This window comes from Panthera onca, chromosome F1 (genome assembly GCF_046562875.1).
Source record: "Panthera onca isolate mPanOnc1 chromosome F1, mPanOnc1 haplotype 2, whole genome shotgun sequence".
NCBI lineage: Eukaryota > Metazoa > Chordata > Mammalia > Carnivora > Felidae > Panthera > Panthera onca.
The window spans coordinates 43,794,359-43,818,850 of NC_138355.1; the positions used below are offsets into that span (position 1 = coordinate 43,794,359).

Sequence of the window (24,492 nt, forward strand, 5' to 3'; positions counted from 1 at the left end):
TAACAGAGCGTCACTTGGCAGTCAGTTCTCATTGCCTATGTTTGAAATGCCAAGATGCATAATTGATGGGAGCTGACCTTGTTGCTTTCAAGGATATCTGTGACCATGGTCCTCTTGTTTTCCTCCCTCCTTCCTTTTTAGGAAGATGAAACTGACGTCTCTGAAGAGGTAAAAGCAGCACTGGTAAGTGGCAAGTCAGTGAGGCCTGTCCCTTTTGGTTCAGCCTTTCTCATGTGCATACACTTTTAATAGAAAAGAGCAGGCCCAATGCAGATTTGCATTGAGGGAGAGTTTGGAGGTAGACATCTCTCTGAGAGATGTGGCTGGGTGTTGGTTGGTGGTATTGTCTCAGTTGCTGTAACAATGCCCATGCTCTTGAGCAAGTTTCCTGCGTTTCTCTATGCCTTCTGCTGATATCTCACACAGTTGTAGGATCTGTCTGTTTTTTCTCTCCTGTGAATATGTTATTGGATTATAGAAAGTACTTGGAAATCTTTGGAAGAAAATTGAAGAGTGATACTATTTCTCTTATGGATCTACACTTATATATAGAAAGGAGCATAAATGTGAAGAATGTAAACATTACACAATCCAAAAGCTACTTATATTTGACTTTGAAATAAGATTAAACCCTTGACTCTTCTACAACTCCAGCCTAGCATCCAACTTTTCTCTTTGGTGCGTAGCCCGGGCCCAGCTTTCTTGAAACTCCAGGTTCCTGAAAGCCACTCAAACATGACAGAAAGTTAGTGGTTCCCTTATTAGTACTGTTGTTCAGGAAGGAATGTGGTTTTGACTAAATGAATTGAGACTATATGTACATTTTTATTGGAAATTATGTAAAAAGATGGCCTTCTTGTACCCTACAGTTAGTTGAAAGTATGTTCTCAGAATATATTTGATAACCCATCCTGAAAATTGACAACTAACTCATTCTTAGCAGAAGAGATAAAAATACTATATTATGCCATTGACCTGCCTATATTTTAGTCAAGATCCAAAACAGTCAGTAGTGGCCTTCCAAAAAGCAATGCCCAGGTGACTAATGGTGACACAGGTGGGAATTGCCTACTCTTGGTTGAAGCTAGGTGACTTCACAAAGATGAGCTGTGTCAGGTGGAAATAGCACAAAAGAGGTTCTGTTGGAGCAGGATGTGTGAGTGTGTGTGTGTGTGTGTGTGTGTGTGTGTGTATTCGTGTGTGTGTTATTTGCATGCACAAATAACAGTAATTCTTCAGTTCTTCAAGGGGGGCTGGGAAAGGCTTTTGGAGACACAGAGTGGATGTAGGAAAGTTGCTTTGGGGAATTATAAGATACCTAAAGAGAGGATCTGCATAATAGATTATAGAGCACTGCAATGGACTGTAATCCCTTGAGGTTACAGAGGCCATTTAAATCCATAAAGGGAATACCAACAAGGACGGCTTTTGTTGTGACACAATGTCTTTTGTCAGTGAAAATCTGTGTCTCCACCTTTCCAAAGCACTTGGCATGGGAAAATCCTAACATAGGGCACCAGGTAAGGAAAGCTAAGATGTTCTTGACGCAGTGCTTCCCAGAGAATTTCATTTTAGGACAGTTGACTGAAAATTCTAGAAAGGATTTTCTGATTGGTAAGGAATCGCAGAGACTACTGAAGTTTGACGTGAAAGTCATTTGTCGGACTGAGAAACATTTCACTCATCCAGTTGCTTGAGGCATCTACTAGTGTCTACCATGTGTCAAGCCGACTCCAATGTGAATCCTTAGAGAAGAATCAATAGTCTGTTATCTCTAGAATGGTCACTTTGAATGTATGCCGGCAAGCCAGAGTTGGTACAGGCCCATCTGCATCCCCACCAGCCACGTAGAAGGAAAGACTGGTGACAAGTCAGCGCAGGGTGAGGAATCCTTTAAAAGGCATACATTTGCTTGATTGATGACTCAAGTTTATTTCAATGACACACCCATCTGGGCTTCACCATCTCCTCGGGCTGCAGACTGTGTGAGGGGAGGTAGGCCAGCCCAGGTGAGCACAACCAGCCCAGCCCTAGTCTTGTCTGGCTTCTGTTAGATTGGGTTACAACTTTAACATTACTTAACTGAAGAAGAAAAAAGAAAAAAAAAAACAAAACACACACTTAACTGTTTTTCTCCCAAGTACTCTCTTCTAACACTAGCAGGCATGATGCCATTATCATCATATGGATCCACAGAGCAATAGGCCTGGCCGTGGCCCAGTGTAAATTGCTGCAATTCTACTTCAAGGCGATCAGTAATATCTTAGGACCATTCTTTCTCCCCAACTTCCGTGTCTTTCCATCAGGCAGTGGAATTGAGCCAGCCAAAGGAGGGGGCGTTCTGTTGAAATGGCACTGTTAGCTAATCAGCATGGATACTGCTGAGAAGGCAGGGCGGTTTCTTCTTTTCTTGGTTTCTGGTTCAGTGAAACTATATATGCTACTGAGGTCATGACAGCACCCTTCTCTTTCTTAGCCTATTCCTGAAGTGTGGCAGAATCTATTATTTTTAAAGGTTTTTCTTTAAAGGTAATTCTTCCCAAGACTATGGCATATATATATATATATGTATTATATATATATTAAATTAATTAAAATTAATAATATTAAATTAATATAAATATTATAAATATTATAAAATATTGTTAATTATAAATTAATTGTAAATTAATTAAAATTAATATTAATTCTTCCCAAGACTATGGCATATATATATTATATATATATTATATACATATATTATATATATTATATATTACATATTACATATTATATATTAAATCAGTTAAAATTAATAATATTAAATTAATATAAATATTATAAAATACTGTTAATTATAAATTAATTGTAAATTAATTAAAATTAATATTAATTCTTCCCAAGACTGGCATATATATAATATATATCTCGAATATATATATATTTGAGATATAATTCACAATCAATAAACTGCACAGAACTTAAGTGTACTATTTGATGAGTTTTGACAGTTGTATACACCAATGTAAAGACCACTCAAATTAAGATATAGAACTTTTCCATCACCCTGAAAAGTTCCCTCATGCTCCCTTCCCTGTCCCAAGAGGCAACCACTCTTCTGATTTCTATCACCGTGGATTAGTATTGCCTGTCCTTGCATTTCATATATATGAAACATACAGTCATATTTCATTTTAGGAGTAGAAAGGAAACTTTACTGGTTATTATCCCTATCTTGTATTCCAGTCAGGGTTAGAATTAAGTACAGATTTTGTTTCCTCCTTTTAAAGATTTCAGAAGAAGATTCTTTGACCTCTCACCCATGTATCAGTAACAACAGCGTGGTTAAGAAGACCTTTCTATTGTTTAGCCTAAATCCCAGTTGGTATTGTTGAAATCCATTTCTTCTTTTTGTGTACCCATGCTAGAAAAATGTAACCAGCACTTATATACAGGTAAGATTTATTGCCAGGAAGGGCCCTGATATTTGCTATCAATTACGTGTTAAGAGAAAGACCAGTCGTGCATTTTTATGGTGGGGACACCAAGGAATGATACTTAGAAGGCTGGGGATTTTGCTTAAGCCCGGCATACTACATAGTTTTAGTCAGAACCCATTTCCATTGGAAAATCCATGGACAGGTGAGACTGGCAATGGATATATAATGTCTTAGCACCTCCTTGACAGGTGTGTTTAGAGCACATCTGTTAATTATTCACATAGGTATGTAGTAGATATTTCCCAGAAGTCTTAATATATCCGTTATCTCGCTAAGTGAAAAAAGAAACTGTATCTAGATCTTAATGTGAGGAAGAAGGGTATTCCAGTGATACGTGAAAAAAATTACATATTCAGGACTGTGTTTGTATTCTTTACTAGAGGTAATTGCACTGAATGTTTGCTCTGGAAGGCACAGTCATTGGCACACTGCAGAACGTGATGGCCATTTGGCATCTTTCCATCGTTTTTTACCTACCTCTTTGGCCTGCCTTTCTTTTGCTTAACATTGAGTTTATCTACTGCATTCTTGCTGTTTTCCCCCATTTACTCCTCTGGAGCAGACTGTTTGCCAAGCCAATTCTGTTGTATAATTAAGTTTATCACTAGAGGGCACAAGTGGTCAACAGAAAAGATGCTGATGAACAGAATGGTGCCCTAAAGAAGCTGAACAGTAGACAGCTTCTTTTGTTTTAAAGGGATTTTGAAAGAACACTGCTTGTGTAGTAAAGTTACTTGCCTCCCAGCTTTTGGGAATTTTGAGATAACTTGAGTTAGGGACCTCATGTTATAGTTAAGAACACTGAGACCCAAAGAAGTTAAGAAGTATTCAGGGACATGAAGACTCTGTTGGTTGAACACCCTGTACCCCTGCATCAGGGAACCTTTTTGTTTGATTTTAGTGAAACAGACTTGAAATTGGGGCTTACATCCTTCTGCATTCCCTATTTATCCATTTGGTTTTTTTACTCAACAGATTATATGTTCCAAATGACTTGCTAGGAGTATCTCACTTCCTTAAGTGAAGGAATTTCTCCTTGAAGGATGACTAAAAAGCCTACTCTGAGTATCAAGATTCAGTCAGTGGGTAGAATATCAGCGTTCCTCTGTTGTCCTTGACATAGATAGGTACTTATATCTTTCATGAAGTAAGAATTTCCATACAAGATGCCTCCCTCAGCATCCCTAGGCTCCAGCCCTGTTGCTTTTAGGCAAGTCAGTCTGAACAGAATCACTGAAACCTCACCCTCAAAACTAGCAATGTAGTTTTCCCAGTCCAGGGTGGAATAGTAGATCTGGATTGCTCATCACCCCTCAAAATGCATTGGGTAAAGGAGATATTGTTAAGGAATTACTAATTCATGGATATTAAGGTATGTGCCTTGGAAGGCTGTGGCATGCTAGTGGAGAGATGTGTTGATAAAGTGTACCAAAGGAAGTAAGCCATTAAATGTAAGATTTCCAAATTAAATAAAAGCTAGAAGCGTATAGAAATTTGCTGCCAAAACTTGGTTTTGAACTAAGCTTTAATAGAAAATAAAACTTGCCTTTGGAGCCACTTGGCACCAGAAATGTCTCTACTACCAAAAGTGACTAAATGCATTTCCCATTCTGTCCTGCCTTCTCCTCTATAACCTTCCTCTCATTTACTTGCTGAACAAGTACATTAAGGTACCTATTATAGTCAGGCAATTTTCCAGATACTGGAGATGCAACAATGAACAAAAAGCCCTGCTCTTAAGGAGTTTACATTCTAGTGGAGGAGATGGACAATAAATAAAATAAGTAAGTGTGTGAAGTAAATAGTGTGTGAAAAGGTGATGAGTGTTTTTGGAAAACCCATGTAGAGTAGGATAGGAAGGAATCAGAAGTGCCTGAGTGGGATAGGAAGTTGACATTATAAGTAGGGTGGTCAGGATAGACCTTGCTGAGAAAGCATCATCTGAGCCTAGAATGAAAGGAAGTAAGATGGGGTGCCATGTGGACATATGGGAATAGAGAGTTTAGACAGGGGCAATAGCACTTGCAAAGATTCTGAGGCAGAAGCACAGCTGACGTGCTTGAGGACAGGTGAAAAGACCGGTGTGGTAGAGCAGAATGAGCAGAAGGGCCCAAAGGCAGAGACTGATAAGTCATTGGAAAGGCTCTGGCTTTTGATCAGAATGAGTGGGTAGCCCCTGTAGAGTCTTGAGCAGAAGAGTGACATGATTATACTTAATATTTGAAGGAGTTCCTTTGCCTACTCTTTGGAGGATATACTCTAAAGGGATCCGGGTGGAAGCAGGAACATCAGTTAGGAGGCTATTACGAATCATCCAGGGAAAAACTTATGGTGGTTTAGACCAAAGTGAGAATGGGTAGTAAAGCTGCTGGGAAGTTTTCATATTTAGCATATAGTTTGAAATTGGAACCAATGAAATTTGCTGCTGGATTGGATATAGGGTGAAAAAAAAATGGCAGGGGTAGTGATCAAGGTGGACACCAAAACTTTTAGCTAAGGCAACTGAAAGAATGGAGTTTTCGTTCACTGAAATAGAGATGACTGTGGAAGGAATGGATTTGGTGGGGGAAGAGCAGACATGTGGTTTGGGTTTTAGGAGTGTTAAATTTAATGTCTGATTGACATCCACATGGAAATGTCAAGAGAAGACTTAGCAGTAGGAGTCTGGAGTTCAGATGAGTGGTCCAGACTGGACATATGAACTGAATGTCAATAAATGTATAGATTGTATTTAAAACCAGGAGATGGAATGAGATCACCAAGAGAATGAAAGCAGACGGAGAAGAAATCCAAAGACAGAGTCCTGGGACACTCCCAAATTCAATGTGAGAAGGGGAAGAACCACAAAGGGGAAGAACTGATGAATCTTAGTAGTTAGCTCTGGGAATATGAATAGGACTTTTTTGTTTAATCAGAACAATTCTATTGATTAACCATCTTTGCAGATTATCTTTTTTTTTTTTTTTAATTTTCTCCATTCTAACGTTTATTTATTTTTGAGACAGAGAGAGACAGAGCATGAATGGGGGGAGGGTCAGAGAGAGAGGGGGAGACACAGAATCCGAAACAGGCTCCAGGCTCTGAGCTGTCAGCACAGAGCCCGACGCGGGGCTTGAACTCACGGACCGCGAGATCATGACCTGAGCCGAAGTCGGATGCTCAACCGACTGAGCCACCCAGGCGCCCCTGCAGGTGATCTTTTAAGTTCACTCAGCTTTTGGTCCCCTTTGCTTTGCCTGATTTTCCTCAGCTTTATTATATCTTTGAATAACTAGCACTTCCATTTCACTTACGGATAAGAGGGTTTCTTTGAAAACTTATTTCTGAGTGTTATCAGATGCTAAACTCTGAGTTAGCTCTGTAATGTCTACGATGGCAATTATAGACTGAATTTTAGAACTGAAAGAGACTTAAACTTCTAGGTAACTAGTTAAACATCTCATTTTAAAGATAACAGCTGAGGTCCAGAGAGATTAAGTAACTTGCCAGGATCACATCGCTGGGTTCCTAGTCCATGGCAGTTGTACTACCTTCAGGGGAATCTTTCTATCTGTTCTATATCTCATGTGATATACTGTTACGACAAGCAATATAGCATAGTGGGTAAGAGTGCAGACCCAGGAGCTAGGTAGACTCCCTGGGCCACTTAACTACTTTGGAAAAGTTACTTAACCGCTGTATACTTCAGTTTCCTCATCTATAAAGTAGGGATAGTCATGGTAGCTACCTCCTAAAGTCATAAAATGAACATGAATAAATACACTTAAATAGTTAGAGACGATCGAAATTCATTCATACTGTTTTCCAAATCTGCAGGTTCAATCTGCATCAGAGTAAGGCTTTTGGAATACATCCATTGACCTTAGAATCGTGTGATTTTGAAGTTATTTATTAATTTATCCACAAAGAATTAAGTTTTTGGAGAGTCAGAGAAGTAGCCCAGGCTCCTATATAACTCTAGTATATGTTTTTATAAATGTACCTGATGAATTTTGATAAATAAATCTTAAGAGGGGTTGCTGAAGTAGGGGGAACAAGTGATGAGGAGAAAGGGAAGAAACAAGAACTAAATGTTTCCATTTCTGCTAGAAACTGAGCACCTGATCAAATCAAGTCCCGCATATTTCTGTTAATCAAGCAGGCTTTCATTTCTATGCCTCAGTTGCCCTCCTGTTTATCTTTTTCTGCAGGGATTTCCAACAATTCTAGTTTCATAGATCTTTACCCCGCTCTCCCCCCTCCTCCCCCCCCCCCCACCTTTCTTTGGGTAAATAATAGCCCCTTTGCCTGTATGCTCTAATTTTCTACAACTTTGCTTCTGGCTATTTGCTGGATCCTCTTTCCTCTCTCAAGCAGTATTTTTTTTTTAATCTTGTTACTTAATCTCGTGAAGCCCCTTAATCTGCTGGAGGGCATCCAGTGATTTTCTGTCTGCTCTCCGCCACTGGGCAGTATCTTTGCCATTCTCCTTTTAGGTAAAATCCTAGGACTGTTTTGCTTCTCCTCTCTCGGGGCTTGATTACCTAATATGGTAAGGTATGTCCCCTGACAAGACTGCACTGTTGAGAGGGAACAACAGTTTGACTAAGTTTAAAGACGCCGAAGGTAAGCTGTCAGAGCTATCAGGGTTAGTTATTTATGTAGCAAAGTAATATTTTTCACAGCATACCATATAAATATAACAGCCACAATCTTGTGAAAGCAAGTCTCTTTTTAATCAAGTGAAAGGATAAGAAAATACAGATTTTCCTCCCTTAGCCTCTTTATCTGTAGCCAGATAAGAAAAAAAAAAAAAGAGACGAAGGGAACAGGGTAGTTAGTTTGTCCCCAGAATGAGAAGGTTTTGAGAAGTCTGAGAAATTTGGTTATATAAAAATGCTTATAAGGATATATTTAATAAGCGATGGCTGTTATAAACAGCCCTGTCATAGCCAGCCTCTGGGAGTTGGCAAGCATTCTCATGAAGAAAAGCAAGCTGTCCCGGATTTGTACAATTGATGACAGTGGGCAGTCCCAAGGAAAAAGATGAAGATTGAGACATGGCAGCCAACCAGCTCTGTGTGTGGGAAGCTGCCTTCTATCCAATGTGCACTGAAGACTCTTCTCTAGTGGTTGACTCCATATAAGCCTGGAAGGATCTTTCCTTTCACTGTACATTTGCTCTTGCTTTGTGACTGTAGCTTCTTAAAATACTGCAGATGCTGTGATTTTCTATATATGGGTCACACTGTGCCTTGTTCTAGCCCAAGCTGTATAAACCAACGAAGTTTCTTTTGGCATCTTCCTTTTAAGGACTCTATTAATTTTAGGTCGTGCTGTTGCCAAGGAAATCTCAGTAATCAAAGCTCACATGTATTCCTTTGAGACCCTGTAATTTTTGGACCCACTGTCCCATTACATCAGTGAATTCTGCTCTAGTCAGAAATCTTTTTTAAGATAGAATAAATTGACCTTCAAGGTATCTGTTTGGGCTTTGCTCAAACTTCTTATCCAAAGATGTGGAAGGTTTATCAACTACTAAGGGACGGTACAGTTAACCCTTGACCATTTACTTTTCTTCCAAATCTTTCTTCTGCCTCTGATTGCCTTCAAGGTATTAGTTTGTGTTAGTGACCCATGACCTTCTGTCTCTTTGTTGGAGGGACACTGATGAGCTTGAAACTCTGCTGGAATTTTTTTATGATTATAAAAGTAATATATTTCATTATAGAAAATATATGAAGTATAGAAAAGTATAAAGCAGTGCTTCTCAAAAGCAGCAGGAGCATTTCTAGAGGTTATAAATATTCGTGCGGGTACTTTTAGGGGTCACAGTGATGGGGGATGCATTTAGTGGACAGGGCCCAGAGATACTACCTGTCCTAATAGGTCCCATGTAACAGTTGTCCTGCAGCTTCCTTGACTTTCAGCTGTCTCCCTGGACAGTCATGGATGAAAAAGTCCAAAACCAAACTTGATTTTATGTGTAAACTTCCATTTTATGGCAGAGAGAATCTAAAAATTCAACTACCATGTAAACTGAGGAAAAACTGTAGTTTTAGTTTTATTCATTCCTGACAGCAGGGCCACTTGTATAATGGCATTGTTCTAAAACATTCTACAGATGTGCATGTGACTTCTACCTTCATGATGATCTATGATGAGTCTAAGCCTCTGACTACTTCATTATACCTTCTAGTGTTATTGGCCCAAGAATTTATGCATTGAAATACATATTTCATTATATATTCCTTTTGTTTTTCTTCAAAGTTTATTTGATTTTTAAAACAATTTTAGCTAAGTTTTATGTCTATGAATTTTATTTCAGGATAGTAAAGATTGGAAGAGGTATTAGAAATATTTGTTATGAAAGAGGACTCTTTGTGCTGTAAAGAATAAGAAAAAATTGCCCAAAAATACCACTCAGAAGAAATTACTGTTTAACATTCTGGTGAACTTTCTGTTGGTGTTTTTGCGAAGTTGTTTTTTTTTTTTTTTTTTTTTTTTTTCTTTTTAAAACATATTCAGGATCGACTAATGGCATTTTTAAGAAAAGGATCATTTCCAACCGGAGAATTCCTGGGACCCCATCATTACCAGGATGACAATCTCATAATGTTTTCTTCAAAGCACTTGGGTTCAACTCTTTTATCAAAATAGTCCTATGATGGCTTTGATTACAGAGAACCTCTAGGAATAATTGTTCCTCTTTCTGTTGGAGTCTAGGGGTTACCTTAGTTATGAAAGTATTCATTTCTCTGTTGATAGCATGGCTAGAGAGCTTTAACCATGGCTTAGGCTTAGCTAATGTCAGAGTTCTAGCCCCATGATTGAGGTAAAAAGCTTAGTGTGGGATTTGCAGCTCTTTTTCAGCAAATGGAGTGTTTCTAGATTTGCCCCAGCAGGAATGTTGCCCTCAAGGCACTAACAGATGTTGCCTGTAAAGGTCTTACTTTGGTAGGACCTAAAAGGTAGGGTAGTTGGGGTGAAAACGTAAAAATAAATCTGTACAATCTGCCCGTCTTAATTTTCTCTATACCATCTCAGTTTTCAATGAAACAAGTTCAAGAATCAGCAACCATGTAGTGACGTGAATTTCTTTCACAGAAAAACCGTGGCTTTATATCCAAATATGATTTTTCAAGATACTTAAATGTTCACACAGATGTGACTTAACAGTATGTGCTTTTGAAAATACTTGGCTTTTTTAATGCTTTAAGAATGTTTTGTTTTCAAAAACGTTGAAAAAAAAATAAAAAAAAAAAAAAAAAAAGGGGCGCCTGGGTGGCGCAGTCGGTTAAGCGTCCGACTTCAGCCAGGTCACGATCTCGCAGTCCGTGAGTTCGAGCCCCGCGTCAGGCTCTGGGCTGATGGCTCGGAGCCTGGAGCCTGTTTCCGATTCTGTGTCTCCCTCTCTCTCTGCCCCTCCCCCGTTCATGCTCTGTCTCTCTCTGTCTGTCCCAAAAATAAATAAAAAACGTTGAAAAAAAAATTTAAAAAAAAAAAGAATGTTTTGTTTTCTTAAATCCTGAGCTCTTATACCTTAAACTATGCCAGTGTTATTGACTACTGAGAAGAAAGGAGGGACATTTTTGAAACCATTGGCATAAGTCATGGAGACATAACAAACAGCATGGAAACTCTAGTTTATAATGCTGTGTCTCATGTTTGAAAGTTGCTAAAGAATAAATCTTAAAAAGTTCTCATGATAAGGAAAAAAATTCTGTAGCTATGTATGGTGACAGATTATTAACTGGACTTATTGGGGTATTTATTTTGCAATATATACAAATATCTAATCATCATGTTGTACACCTGAAACTAATATAATGCATTTCATTTATGCCCCAATTAAAAAAAAAAAAAAAAACATTGGCAAGTTAGTAGCTCAAAGTAAAATTACTTAGGTGCTGGGGGACTTTCAAAAGTGATATACCCAAGAGGAGCCTGGGTGGCTCAGTCTGTTAAGTGTCCAACTTCGGCACAGGTCATGATCTCACAATTTGTGGGTTCAAGCCCCACATTGAGCTCTGTGCTGACAGCTCAGAACCTGGAGCCTGCTTCAGATTCTGTGTCTTCCTCTGTCTCTGCCCCTCCCCCGGCTCATGCTCTGTCTCTCTCTCTCTCAAAAATAAATAAACATTAAAAAAAAGTGATATACCCAATTGGTAGATCATGGGGCTGTCCGTGGTAACTGAATGCTTAGTTTCTCATTTCTCCAAGTGACTAGTATAGGTGCTGGTTGGCTCTTGTGAGGGTCAACATTGCCTTTCCGAGGTCATGGGGAGGGCAAATGTCTTTGTCTGTTCTCCAGTAGTATGTGTTGGGGGAGGGACAGCGACAGCAGGGCCAGCCTAATCTTCATCTTTGGTACATAACACTCTAGGTCAGGGCTTAGTAAACACTTTATATAAAGGGCTTGATTAAAATAATAATAATAATAATAATAATAATAATAAAGGGCCTGATTGTAATTATTATCTACTTTGTGGTCTGTGTAGTCTGTTGCAACTACTCAACTTTGCTATTATAGTGGGAAAGTAACCAATAGACAATCTGTCAATAAATAGAATGGCTATGTTTCAATAAAACTTTATTTATAAAAGCAGGTTGGTGGGCTGGATTTGGCCTACAGCCCGGGCCACAGTTTGCCAGCCTCTGCTCTTGGTTACAGATTCATAAATGTTTGCTGATGTAAACATGACTCCAAATGTCAGTTTGCTCTCATCTAAGCACTTTTCTGGTAATTCAGCATTTTTCCAATTGCTCTGATTCTTTAATATTATTGACACTTTGTGGGGTCAGGGAAGTCATTCATTTAGGGGGATACATGTTGTTTGTCCTCACTTGGAGAAGCATCAGTTTTGGTCATGCTCCAGAAAGCAAGCTATAAAGATTCCTGGATGAAGGAGTAAAGGAGGAGTTTCTTCTACGTCATTTTAAAGTAGTTTCTCTGTTCTATCTTAGTTCATTACCTTTTTTTTTTCCTAAACATTTTTTAATCTTTTTATTGAAGTGTAGTTGACACACCATGTTACATTAGTTTCAGGTATACAACATGGTAATTCAACAAGACTATATGTTATACTCTGCTCACCACAAGTGGAGAAAGTCTGAAATGGTTGATTCTCCTAATATATCCCTATCTGCTTTTTTCATCTGATCCTATCCCTTCTTCCCTCCCAAAGACCTGACTTTGAGGTTGGCTAAAATGATAGTTTGGGGATGTGTGATCACTTGACACTTGAGAAATTCTGCTTTTTAGGTTATGGCCATGGCTTTAAGGCTCACAGATTCTTGGAAGGGTACCTGTCATTCATTTTAATTGCTGGTTGTCATTTGAATTCCTTAGTCAGGAGTAGGTTATGGAGTTTATTAGGTTTTTTTGCCTTGTTAACTTTCAGTCTGCAGTACATACGTAAGAAGAATTTGGGGAGATTTACGGAGGGGTGAAAGAAATCTTCAAAGCTTTGGCCTTGGGCTTACTTGAAATGATGGTTAAGAGGAGTGGATTTTTGGAGTGGATTCTGGTTATTGAACAACTTTAAGGAAAAATTTGAAAAGGAAAAAGGATGAGAGCTGACAGTGATATGTCATAGTAAAGACTCACACCATGTATAGGAATCAGTGATGGATTGGCACAATTAATTTTGTGCCAAGTAAACAAAACAAGATCCTTTCTATAGAATAAAGGTCTGCCTAATGTATGATATGTTGTCTGAAGAGTCTCTCCAGTCACTTGTGACCTCTAGCTCTCTGGAATAAAACTAATGCCATATTATTCGGGCAACTTATAATCATAATTATATTATATTAATTATATTATAATCATAATAATAATTCTGGGGTGTTTGACTTAGAGCTAAGGGCAAGTTTGGATACCGCTATCCAGCAAGCTGAGCCATTTTCAATAATAATTACCTAATAGGTAAAGCTTCTATAGTAGTCTTCCTCAAACTTGTCAGTAAGAATCATTGGGGTCATTTGTTTATAATATAGATTTTCAGGCCTCTTCCTTTGAGATTCTGACTTAGGAGGGGATGTGGTGGTAGAGAGTGGAAAGCCTACGAATCTATATTGTAATAGAAGTCTTCCAGGTGATTCTTAACAGGCAAATTTGACAAAGACTGTTCCTAGAGGTATAATATTTAGGGATTACTAATATCCCAGGTAGGTCATCATTAAAGAGTCATTAACTATGGCCCCCTGAAGGGACTTAGAGCCAATCTCTACTCCTTCCTCTCCTCCAGAAATGGACATTTAACCCACAGAGAACCAAATTATTAAAGGCCCTCTAAGACAGTCCAGTTCCATTCAGGAACTGCTTACATAGCAGCATACATTTATATAGTCAACAAAGTTATTATTACCTAGTATATGTCAAGCATGATGCATTAGGGATACAGAAATGTATAAGGTAGACAATGTTCCTGCCCCTCATAATACTCACATTTTAATGGGCCAGGAGGTATTCCTGTTAGACATGCAAGTTGAGATATCATGTAGGCAGTTGAACATAGGAATCTGGTGTTCATGGGAGATAATAGAGCTAGAAATAAAGATATTTGAGAGTCACTGCCTTAGAGATGATACCTAGAGATGGTGGACTGGGTGAGATCTCTCCAGAAAAGAGCATAAAGAAAGGAACAGAGTCTATGATTATGCCCTAGATTATTCCAGGGCTGGCTCTAGACAAAAACAGGAATATTTCTTCCATTGGAGCAGGAGAGCATATACAGATAAATTGGTGGGTCTCATGTGGGAAAAATGAAGTAGTTATGATCTGACTTTCTGTCTCTCTTTCTCTGTCTCTGTCTCTGTCTCTGTCTCTCTCTCTCTCTCTCTCTCTCTCTCTCTCACACACACACACACACACACACACTTTTTTTTTTTTATACCTAGAGAGCAATTAGAGCCTATTAGTGTCCGAATGAAAGATAATGAACTAGGTAACTAATGCTAAGTATGGTTTGAATGGGAGGAACCTAAGAAATATGAAAACTCCATAGGATTTGATATTTTACTGGTGTGGAGAGTGAATATAAAGAAGAGTCTACAGTGGTTGAGAAGATGCACGGATTGGTAGACACGGTATTGGCTTTGGAGCCAGAAGACCCAGGTCCAAAGCTACTTCCATCTCTTATTAGCTGTAAGGTCTTAAAAGAGAAATTTAACCTCTCGGAATTGTAAAAGTGCTTTAATTGGCTGTAAAAATGAGATTGTTATCCCTATCTTATAGGCTTAAGGCCATAACAATGTATTTCACTTTAAATAGTGCCCAGCCTTAGCAAGTGTTTGTTAAACAATAGCTGCTAGTATAATAGTACTTCACCAGTCTTTCCCTGCCGCCAACCCGCCGCCCCCTTCCCCCCATGTCTTTGAGCTTTCACACACGTTATTCCCATTTCCTGGAATGCTCTTCCTCCTACTTTATTGCCTCTTCCTCTCCCCACTTCCCTTTTTAACACCCATTCATGTTTTAGTTTATGGCCCACCTGGGGCCTCCAGGAACCCTTCCTTTGACCCCCTCTTCAGAGTAGGCTAGGTTCTCCTCAGTATCTTGAACTAACCTGTAATATACAGTGATAATTGTTACTATTATTATATTTGCCAATTAAACAAAAATCCTTAAAAGCAAGGTCTGTTTCTTGTTCATTATGTTAACTTTCCAGGATCTAGCAGAATATCTAGTATTTAGCTATGTCTTTATGAAGATTTGTAGAACAGTCCAATTAATGACATTCATGTTTCCAGTTTTGATGACTGCATGAATAATATACTAATAATGAGATTGAGAATTCAGGAGAAAGAACATGTTTGTGATGAAGATGTTTTTGCTTTTGGATGTACTGACTTTGAGGTACCTGTCAGACATATGAAATTAAATATGCTATAGGCAATTCGATACACAGGCCTGAGTGTGGGGAGGTTCTGGGGCTAGAAATAAAAATTTAGAGGGGCAGCAGCCTGTTGGTAATGGTTTTAAATTATGAAAGGGAGGATATTTTCCAAGAATAACTTGTAGAGCAGTTGGTTCTCAGCTTTTTTTCTTCCCCAGTGTTGTGAGGGATGCACTCAAATGACCATGGGTCAGTATCACAGTGATTCTGAAGCAGGAAAGGCAAAAGGAGCCCATCCCCAGGGGAGACCTATCAGAACATCTGTGGGATGCTAAGGAGGAGCACTGCTGTGAAAAAATAAGAATAGACAGTTTAGAACAGAGCCTGGGCCACACCAGTGCTTAAGGGATATGCAGAGGAGGAAAGGTCCCATGAAAGAGATCTGAGAGGAAATGGTCAGAGCAGGAAAAGAGCGAGGAAAGAATATGTTCGACCAAAAAAGGAAGTGAAAAGTTTCAGGGACTCTAGATGACAGAAACTTAATTTCATATAGCTGAAGCAAAAGGCTATGTAACTGGGATATCTGCACATTGATCCAGGTTGGTGTCAGGCATAGCTAAGTGCAGGAGGCTAAAACTTGGTCATCAGAGCTCTGCCTCCTTCTTGTATAGACCACAGAGGAAGAATACCTTCTCTATCCTAGTGTCCATATATCCAGTTGACCTGGCTTTGGTCAGGTAGACTTGCCTGAAGCAATTTCTGTAGCCAGAGGTTAGATGGTTAGAGGGGCGGTGAAGCACAGTGGTTAAGATCCAGAACTCTGGAACCAAGTTATTTGAGTTCAAATCCCTGTTCTGTGACTTATTGTACGACCTTGGGCAAATTACATACTCCTCTGTGCCTCAGTTTCCCTAACTCTAACATGTGAGAAATAATGGTAGCTATCACATAGGTCATGTCTTTAAAAGAGATAATGCGGATAAAACTTACCGACAGTGCCTAAACACGGTAAGCACTCAATAAATGTTAGCTACCACGGTGATTGTAATGATAATGATAACGACAACAGTAGTGATGGTAATGATAATGAGGAAGCAGTAGCAGTGGCTCCCACTTTTTGTAGGGGTGGGGTCAGGAGAGGGTCAGCTACTTGGACCGGTTCCCCACAGGACGAAAGAAAGCGTTCTGTTACCAAAAGAAGAGAAAGGGATAAAGTGCTGGAAAGACAAACTATAGCTACCCTAGTCCTCTGTAATCACATCCAGTTTGATTCTGTAATCCACACAGAGTCTGAGAACCCCCAAAGTACCCAGTGGATTTGGCAATAAGGAGATTTTGCTGGCTAGTGAGAACAGTTTGGTGGCCTGGATGGCACTGAAGCAGTGGTACCTTCTCTTTGTGATCCTCTGCAATAATGATTTTGATAAGTTTCCTGGGGGTTAATAGCATCTGGTTAGTAGCCATTTGCTTTGTGGGCAGAGCTCCAAAATAGTTTGCTGTTAAAAAAAAGAAAAGAAAAGAAAAGTCTTCATAAAGCCTTGAAGAGTTCAGACATATCTAATCATCCTATCATTTGGCAGATTGTGATGACTTTCTGCTTCCATGCTTTACTCTGAATTGGGCTTCCTCCTAACAATCCTTATTCCACATTTCTGCTTCCTCCCCTTGTTGAGAACAGACGATAGATCAACATTCTTGCCTGATCCTGCAAGCATATTTTGAAGGAATGAAAAGCAAATATTCTTCTACCCCAGAGGAGCATTTTCCACATTATGCTAGCAATTATGAAAGGAGTTAGTTATTGGATTAGCTAGTGAGATGTGATTGTCAGTCATCGTCATGTTCTCATTACTGGTAATGTTGTCCAGACCTACCATGTTTTCTCTGACCGTGTTTCTCCCTTTTTTTGTGTTTCACTTGTTTACGGAGTGCCTTCAGAGAGAAAGCCTGATTCAAGTTTGACAAAGTTCTGCTAAGCCACCTCAAGATTATCTTAGCTAAAGAAGTTTGATAGAGTGCAGTTGTGGGTTCTGGATTAATCTAGAATGGCTTCCTAAAAGAAAAATTCCAGAAGAATAATATGGGAACTTTTTCCTCCCAGCTTTCCCCCTCCTCAGTTATGATATTACCCCAGAAAGATATCACAAACAAAACAAAGTTATGTAACAGAGAAATATTAGGGAAAAGTCAAGAACTGAGAGTTTTAGCTTCCAACTTTACCATTAATAAAAGCACATTGCAGCGTAATAACAAGTAGGTTATGAATAAGCTATATATTCAGGTTAGTTTCTTAAAGAAACTATATATTCAGGTTATAATGTTCTCAGCTATATATTCAGGTTAGTTTCTTAAAGAAAGTTCTTCCAGAATCTACTTCCTAAAAATGTTTTTATACTGTAACCTACCACTGAGCTTCAGAGAATAAATTTGATTTAGATAGCAGTGATTATTGGAAAACTATTTCAAAATGGACAACTGTTTAACATCTATAAGGGGAAGTATATAACCTCACTAGTGTTCAAAGCTATGAATTAGTATTGTAATGAAGTAGTGTTTTGGGGTTTTTTTGTTTTTTTGTTTTTTTTGTTTTTTACTAACCAACATAGGTAAAAAGATAATGCTCAATTCAGGTGAGAGTGTAATGAAATGGGCCTCCTCATATTTTACTGTTGAGAATGCAAGTTAATACTTCCTTTTCAGAAAGCAAATTGTCAAACTATGAAAAGCCCCAAACTGATACAGAATTTCCACTTATGGAAATCTTTCACTAAGAAACAGTCCTCAATATAAAAAGGGTCAAGGGAAGCTTTATATACAGAGATTTTTGTCACAGGATATATTGTATGTATGTAGCTCTATAAACGTTTATTCACTCAATAAATACTTGAGTACCTATTATATGGAAAGCTGTTTGCTAGGTACTATTGAACAAAACAAATTGAGTCCATTTAGTTATTTGTAACAGTGGAAAAATTGGAAACAACCTAAATGTCCAGTATTCTGGCAGCAGTTAAGTAAACTATGATTCATCCATGCAATGGAATACTATGAATCATAGTTTGCTTTACTGTTCCCTACTAGCCATTTCGGAGTGTTTCCTTGGAACAGATGAGAGTATGAGGCAGCCATTTAAAAATGAGTTACAAAGATACTGTAATAGCCTGGATAAATGCTTATGATAAAAGATTAGTGAATGAACTAGATCCACAATCATATATGTAATAGGAGGTATAGAGGATACCCAGGCCCAAGTAAAAAGACCAGGGGTACAGTCACCACAGTGTTAACAGTGATTGTGTTTCTAAGGTGAGACTAAGTATGACTGGCTTTTTTCTACTTTCCTTAATGCTCCCCTGTTACTTGTTTCTTTTTTTTTCTTTTTCTCTTCTTGTTTTTTACTTAAATGCTTTGGCCACACAAACTTCCAGAAAGTGAAGGCTTGCCTGCAAGTGAAGACTGCTTGAACCGAGTGGGAATTTTGCCAGAGCATTTTTTTCCCTGGCTGGTGATGGGTTGCGTGTTTCTGATGGAGTGGAAGTATTGGATAGTGGAGTTACGAAATCTGCTGGGCACCCACCCCACCCCTAATATCGTTCACACAAACAGCACTGTAGATGCCATGTACTGAGCCTCACGTGTAGCAGTGTGGATGGTAAGGTGCCTTTCAATGAATGTGTTTTGTTTTTGTTTTTAGAAATGTCTCTAGAATGTTATCTGAAGACTGCTTGGGGTCGGGGCTGGTTATATGCTATTTCTCCATCCTTCACACCTCCCAAGTTGGAATCTACTTGTCTTTAGTGTAATGTCGTGAAATTAAGTAGTTCGTAAAAATTCACACTGGAACCATAGTCAACGCTCTGAGAAACTCCGAGATTTATTACTGAGTTTTCCTTGCCACCTTAACCCAATTTTTACATTCTTAATCCATTCGTCCTTCTTTTCAGTCGAACTCCCAACTTTTCTCTTTCCTTCCTGATTCTCTTCCCTGCATTTCGATTCACATGAAATTTCTGGCTGTGCAGACTTTACAGTGTGCAGGGTCAGACCGCTCACATCCTATGACTTTGCTGCCTGCTGCTTACTTTTGTCCCTCTCTGCGCTTTGATATGCTCAGTATGCGATTTATTTTTATTGTCTTCTCAACTGTCAGTGACAGACATGTTTGTAGAAAAGACATGCTTTCTTCTGCTGTGCCTGAGACTGTGTGTAGGGGTTTTGTTTTGGTCTGGGTTGGTTTGCTTTTCTCTATTTAAAACTTAGATTGTGTTTACACCCACACGGAAACTTCATCCAGTCACTAGGCACCAGTAGGCTGTTCCTTTGCAGAGTGGTGATCAGACAATGCCACGTGTCTGCTGATGGTGAGTCTCCATTCTTGAAGACTGAGCTCAGGAATGCATGCTTTTCTTCCTGTACCTGGCAGGTTATTTACTTAGCAAACTGAAGAATGGAGGACTCAGCATACTTACGAAGTACCAAACTGTTGAGATCACAGAAAATTATTTCTGGAAGGTACTGTGGAAGCTATTCTAGCCCAACTCCCTTATTTTACAGATAAAATACCTGGGGCCCCAAAAGGGATCAAGACTTAACCTATGCTGTACAATAGCGTAGTGGCAGAGAATGAGCTAGAACAGTTCTGAATTCCCAGACCAGCATTCTTTCCACTGTGCTGATGGCTGTCTTCCAGGTGTAGGAGTGCAGGTGGTGCTTATTACAGGACTCTGCTGGCTGCAGTGCTGGGCCTAGTGCTGTGGAAAGCACCCTTTTCTTTTGTTCAGTCTGATTCCATTTATGGAAAACAGTGGTAAAGTTTATACACAAGGTCTACAATAAAGTCTGCTGCTGTCCCAAGTTTCTTACCTTTTTAAAATCAACTTCCCTCCATTTCTGATTTTTCAGTGTATCTGTTGTTTATTTCCATGCAAACTACTTCCAAATAATCAGAATATTCCTCTACTACGGTCAACTTTGATTTTGAACCTTGGATGTATTTGCTAATGACTACAGACTGGTGGGGTTATGAGAATTGAACTATTATTTAAAAAGTAAAAGCGGGGCACCTGGGTGGCTCAGTCGGTTGGGTGTCTGACTTCAGCTCAGGTCATGATCTCATGGTTCATGAGTTCGAGCCCTGTGTCAGGCTCTGTGCTGACTGCTCAGAGCCTGGAGCCTGTTTCAGATTCTGTGTCTCCCTCTCTCTCTCTCTCTCTCTCTCTCTCTCTCTCTCTCTCTCTGCCCCTCTCGACTCATACTCTTTCTCTCTCTCAAAAATAAACATTAAAAAAAAAACTAAAAGCTACTCTAGTACTCAGGATGGCAGAGTAAGGATACTGAATCCTGTCCCTCTCAATACAAAATTAAGAAGTAATGAAAAGTCCATGAAGAATGGGGCACTCCTCAGGAACTCTCTGGAAGCGATTGAGCTGATGCTGGAAAACCATGGGTTCATTGAGAAAACCTGGAGAGAAAAAAGGGCAAAGGAGCGGAGAAAACTTGACATTTAAGAAATGAGATGGGAAACAGAACCAGGTGCTACTCTCCAAGAGTAAACCACCATCAGCTGACCATATAATGGATAACACCAGCCCTGACCATAGCTTATTAACACGGAGGTGTTCATCTGTTCCATGTTGAGATAGTGATATTTTTTATTCTTAGGGAATTGGAAATGATATGAAGGCTTTGGTTGTGAGTGTACCTGTACATATACAATTAGAATTTTGGGGTGCTCCTGTTTTATCATGTGGAATGAGAAGCCGACAAGAATCTGCAAGGAAAAGAGTGAAATCAACATTCTGGGAAGAGTAAAGATGAAAACCACAGGGAACGGGAGTAGGCTGCTAACTCCCAGTTTCAGCTTGTTTCTTTTTTTTGTTATTAATTTTTTAACTTTTAAACATTTAAATCCAAGTTAGTTAACATATAGTATAATGATTTCAGGAGTGGAGTTTAGTGATTAATCGCTTGCATATAACACCCAGTGCTCATCCCAGTGGGTGCCCATCACCCATTTCGCCCTTCCCTACACCCTTCTCCCCTCCAGCAAGCTTTGGTTTGTTCTCTGTATTTGGGAGTCTCTATGGTTTGCCTCCCTCTCTGTTTTTATCTTATTTTTCCTTCCCTTCCCCTGTGTTCATCTGTTTTGGTTCTTAGATTCTACATATGAGTGAAATCATATGATCTTTGTCTTTCTCTGACGTATTTCTCCTTCAGCTGGTTTCTGAAGTTTGTGATGTAGGATACATCCTTTCTTTTCCAACAAAATTCCCATTTTGGTAATGATGGAAGAGCCAAGGAGAAATTTTGAGAAATCCAGACTCTTTTTAGTCCTAACACATTTTCTATGATAATAGCTGTGTCTGGCCCAGTACTATTAAAATGTAAATTTGAGTTTTACCAAAAGGGCCAACAGACATGGGTACAGAATCAAAGTAACAATCCTTAAGATTTAGAGAAGAAACCCCCATACCTGGGTTGTCATCAAGGTAAGTGTCAATCATCAGAGCAATTTGTTTAATCGAAGTCTCAAGCAATAGTTCATTCAAGTTATAGATGAAAACTCCACAAAAACCTGCATGATCAAAAAATATTTCTCACATTGCAAGTAATCCACACTTTCTTATTTTATTTTTGTGTGCAGTGAGGGTTACTAGATTTGGCAAATGAAAGTACAGGACACTCAGTTAAATTTGAATTTCAAATTACAAATACTAATTTTTAGTGTATGTCCCATGCAGTACTTGAGACACACATTTATACCAGAAACATTTCTTCTTTATGTAAAATTCAGATTTAATTGGGCATCCTGTAGTTAATCTGTCACTCCTCAGTACGGTAAATAATATACCATCGCAGGCATAGGAGAAGGAATTTTATTTCCTCAATATACATTGTAAGTGGTACGTCTTGTCCCCAGGCAGTGAAGTCAGCTAAGATGCAAAGGGGAAACGTCTATCAAAATGTGTTCTCAGTGAATTGTATAGATGTGTCAACTGTTCCTTTTTGAGACTCACTCAATTCCATTTTGTAGGGAGAGTTGGGGAAAGGAGAGGACATTATACATATTAGATATTAGTAAAATTTTCTTTTTTAAATCCCTCATATTAATAGCAATATAAAAACCATAATTTAAAAAGTAGACTCATTTTCTTCAGGAGCGTGAGATTGTAAAGGAAGAACAGAGACAAGGGAAGAAAAGAGGGGCACCTGGGTGGCTCAGTTGGTAAAGCGTCCAACTTTGGCTCAGGTCATGATCTCATGGTTTGTGAGTTCAAACCTCACATGGGGCTCTCTGCTGTCAGCGTAGAGCCTGCTTCAGATGCTCTGCCCCCACCCCCTGCTTCTCTGCCCCTCCCCAACATATGTTCCCTCTCAAAAATAAATAACAATTTTTAAAAGGGAAAAAGTAAAAAAATAAAGACAAGATAAATTGATTTTGTAAAGAAAAAAAAGTAATGGGTAAATATTTTTTTTAAAGATTTTTAAAAATACACAATAATACTTAAGAAAGAAAGTCTCTTTGGGCCAATAGTGAGACAAAAGTCACTCTGGTAAGGGAGCTATAAATGGATATAGGCAATTGGGTCAGGGTTTTTTTGCAAGGATTCTGCCTACTGAGAGCATGAATCCAGGAGCCAGGAACCCACAATGCTATCCGCAGATGGGGGCTGGGTTAGTTCAGCTCATCCCAGGAACATCACAGAAATACACTGCTTGTGCCTGACCAGAAATAAGGAGGAGCAGCCAGAGGCAGCAAGCAAGCACGAACAAGGACTCACTCAACATAGAACCCAGAGCTGTCAATTTAAGATCTGGTTTAAGACCAGCATCTTATCAGGCCTAAGCTGAGGCAACTTAAAACTACCCTATAGAGACAGGTACTTGTATTTTAAAACAATCCTAAAAATTGAGAACTCAAAACATTACAAAGAATTCAGAAAATTTAGGACCACGAAAAACAGAGAATTTATACCTGAGAAAAAAGATAATAGAGCAATCTAAAGAGGGTTTTAAAATAAGTTAAAATTCTCTAGGGTGCCTGGGTGGCTCAGTCGGTTAAGTATCCAACTCTTGGTTTCCACTCAGGTCATTATTTCACAGTTCCTGGGATCAAACCCACGGGATTCTCCCCCACCCCCATTCTCTGCCCCTCCCCCACTTGCACACGCACTTGCACTCTTTCTCTGTCTGAAAATAATTTTTAAAATAAAATTTTTAAAATAAAATAAGTTAAAATTCTCAACATACAAAAGAAGTTAGATCCCATAAAACAAGAATAACAGGTAATGAAACAAGAACAGAAAGATGTGAAAAAGAACCACGTAGAAGTTTTGGAAGTGAAAAATGTAATATTGAAATGAAAAAAAATACTACAGTATTGAATAACAGAAGAGATAGACTGTGCAACATACTGTTACAGCTTAAGAGAAAAATTAGTAAACTGGAAAATAAGATGGAGAAAATCTTTCAGAATGCATTGTAGAGATGGAGGTAGGAAACATGAAAGAGAATTAAGATGGGGAAGATAGCTTGAGGAACTCGAGCACACATCTGCCAGGAGGCACAAAGGAGCAGAGAGAAAGAGAGAGAGAGAGAATGAAAAAGAGGCAATAATAATAATAATGACGAGTGCAGTTGAGTATTAATCCATGAAGGCAGGAGTCCTCAGAATAGAAAAACCTCACCTGTAAAGCACGATAAATAAACCAATAATTAATAATAATTTCCATAATGAAATTGTAAGATGTTAATGATATAGAGAAAATTTTTAAATGCTAAGAAAAGATATAGGTAATGTATCTACAGAATAGTAGTCAAATTGGCGTTAGGCTCTGGCAACAGTAGGTACCAGAAAACAGTATCTTCAAAGTGCTGTGGAACAACAGTTATGAACCTACAGTTCATGCAGTGATTTCCATATGCAAGAGCAAAATAAAGGCATTTGCAGATACACAGGGCTAACTTCTAAACACCCAAACTCTCACTAATGAAAGAACCAAAGGATATTCTTCAGCAAAAAAAAAAGCACATGCAGAAAGCAGTGGAATACTAGAAACAAAAAGTATTAAAATAGGGTAATAAAGCTAATTTTTTTCTTTTACATGTAAAAAAGATGGATCTAAAATTCTAGCAACCACAATGTGTTAAAGATAGAAAAGTATGCAAAGTCCCTTGTTTTGAGTAGAGAGGAA

General features: G+C 38.8%; 1 protein-coding gene and 1 long non-coding RNA gene across 9 annotated transcripts in view; one reads left to right on the plus strand and one right to left on the minus strand.

Annotated features, from left to right (window-relative positions):
• Window positions 1–24,492, plus strand: part of PPP1R12B (protein phosphatase 1 regulatory subunit 12B) — a 212,078-nt gene that overhangs the window by 130,101 nt on the left and 57,485 nt on the right. For 6 of the 7 annotated variants that reach the window (XM_060644089.3, XM_060644087.3, XM_060644088.3 and 3 more), the window contains one exon: window positions 142–183. In XM_060644089.3, the coding sequence (XP_060500072.3) occupies window positions 142–183 (42 nt within the window). Of the gene's footprint in view, window positions 1–141; window positions 184–18,726; window positions 18,919–24,492 lie in introns of those variants that run through there. The other variant, XM_060644094.3, reaches the window with a different exon arrangement.
• The window catches only part of LOC132686378 (uncharacterized), a 38,026-nt gene continuing 30,063 nt past the window's right edge, over window positions 16,530–24,492 (minus strand). Inside the window, exons 3-5 of one of the 2 annotated variants that reach the window (XR_009613638.1) lie at window positions 21,771–21,872; window positions 21,000–21,068; window positions 16,530–16,794 (exon numbers count right to left, since the gene is read on the minus strand). This is a non-coding gene — a long non-coding RNA (uncharacterized LOC132686378). Of the gene's footprint in view, window positions 16,795–20,367; window positions 21,069–21,770; window positions 21,873–24,492 lie in introns of those variants that run through there. The other variant, XR_014136440.1, reaches the window with a different exon arrangement.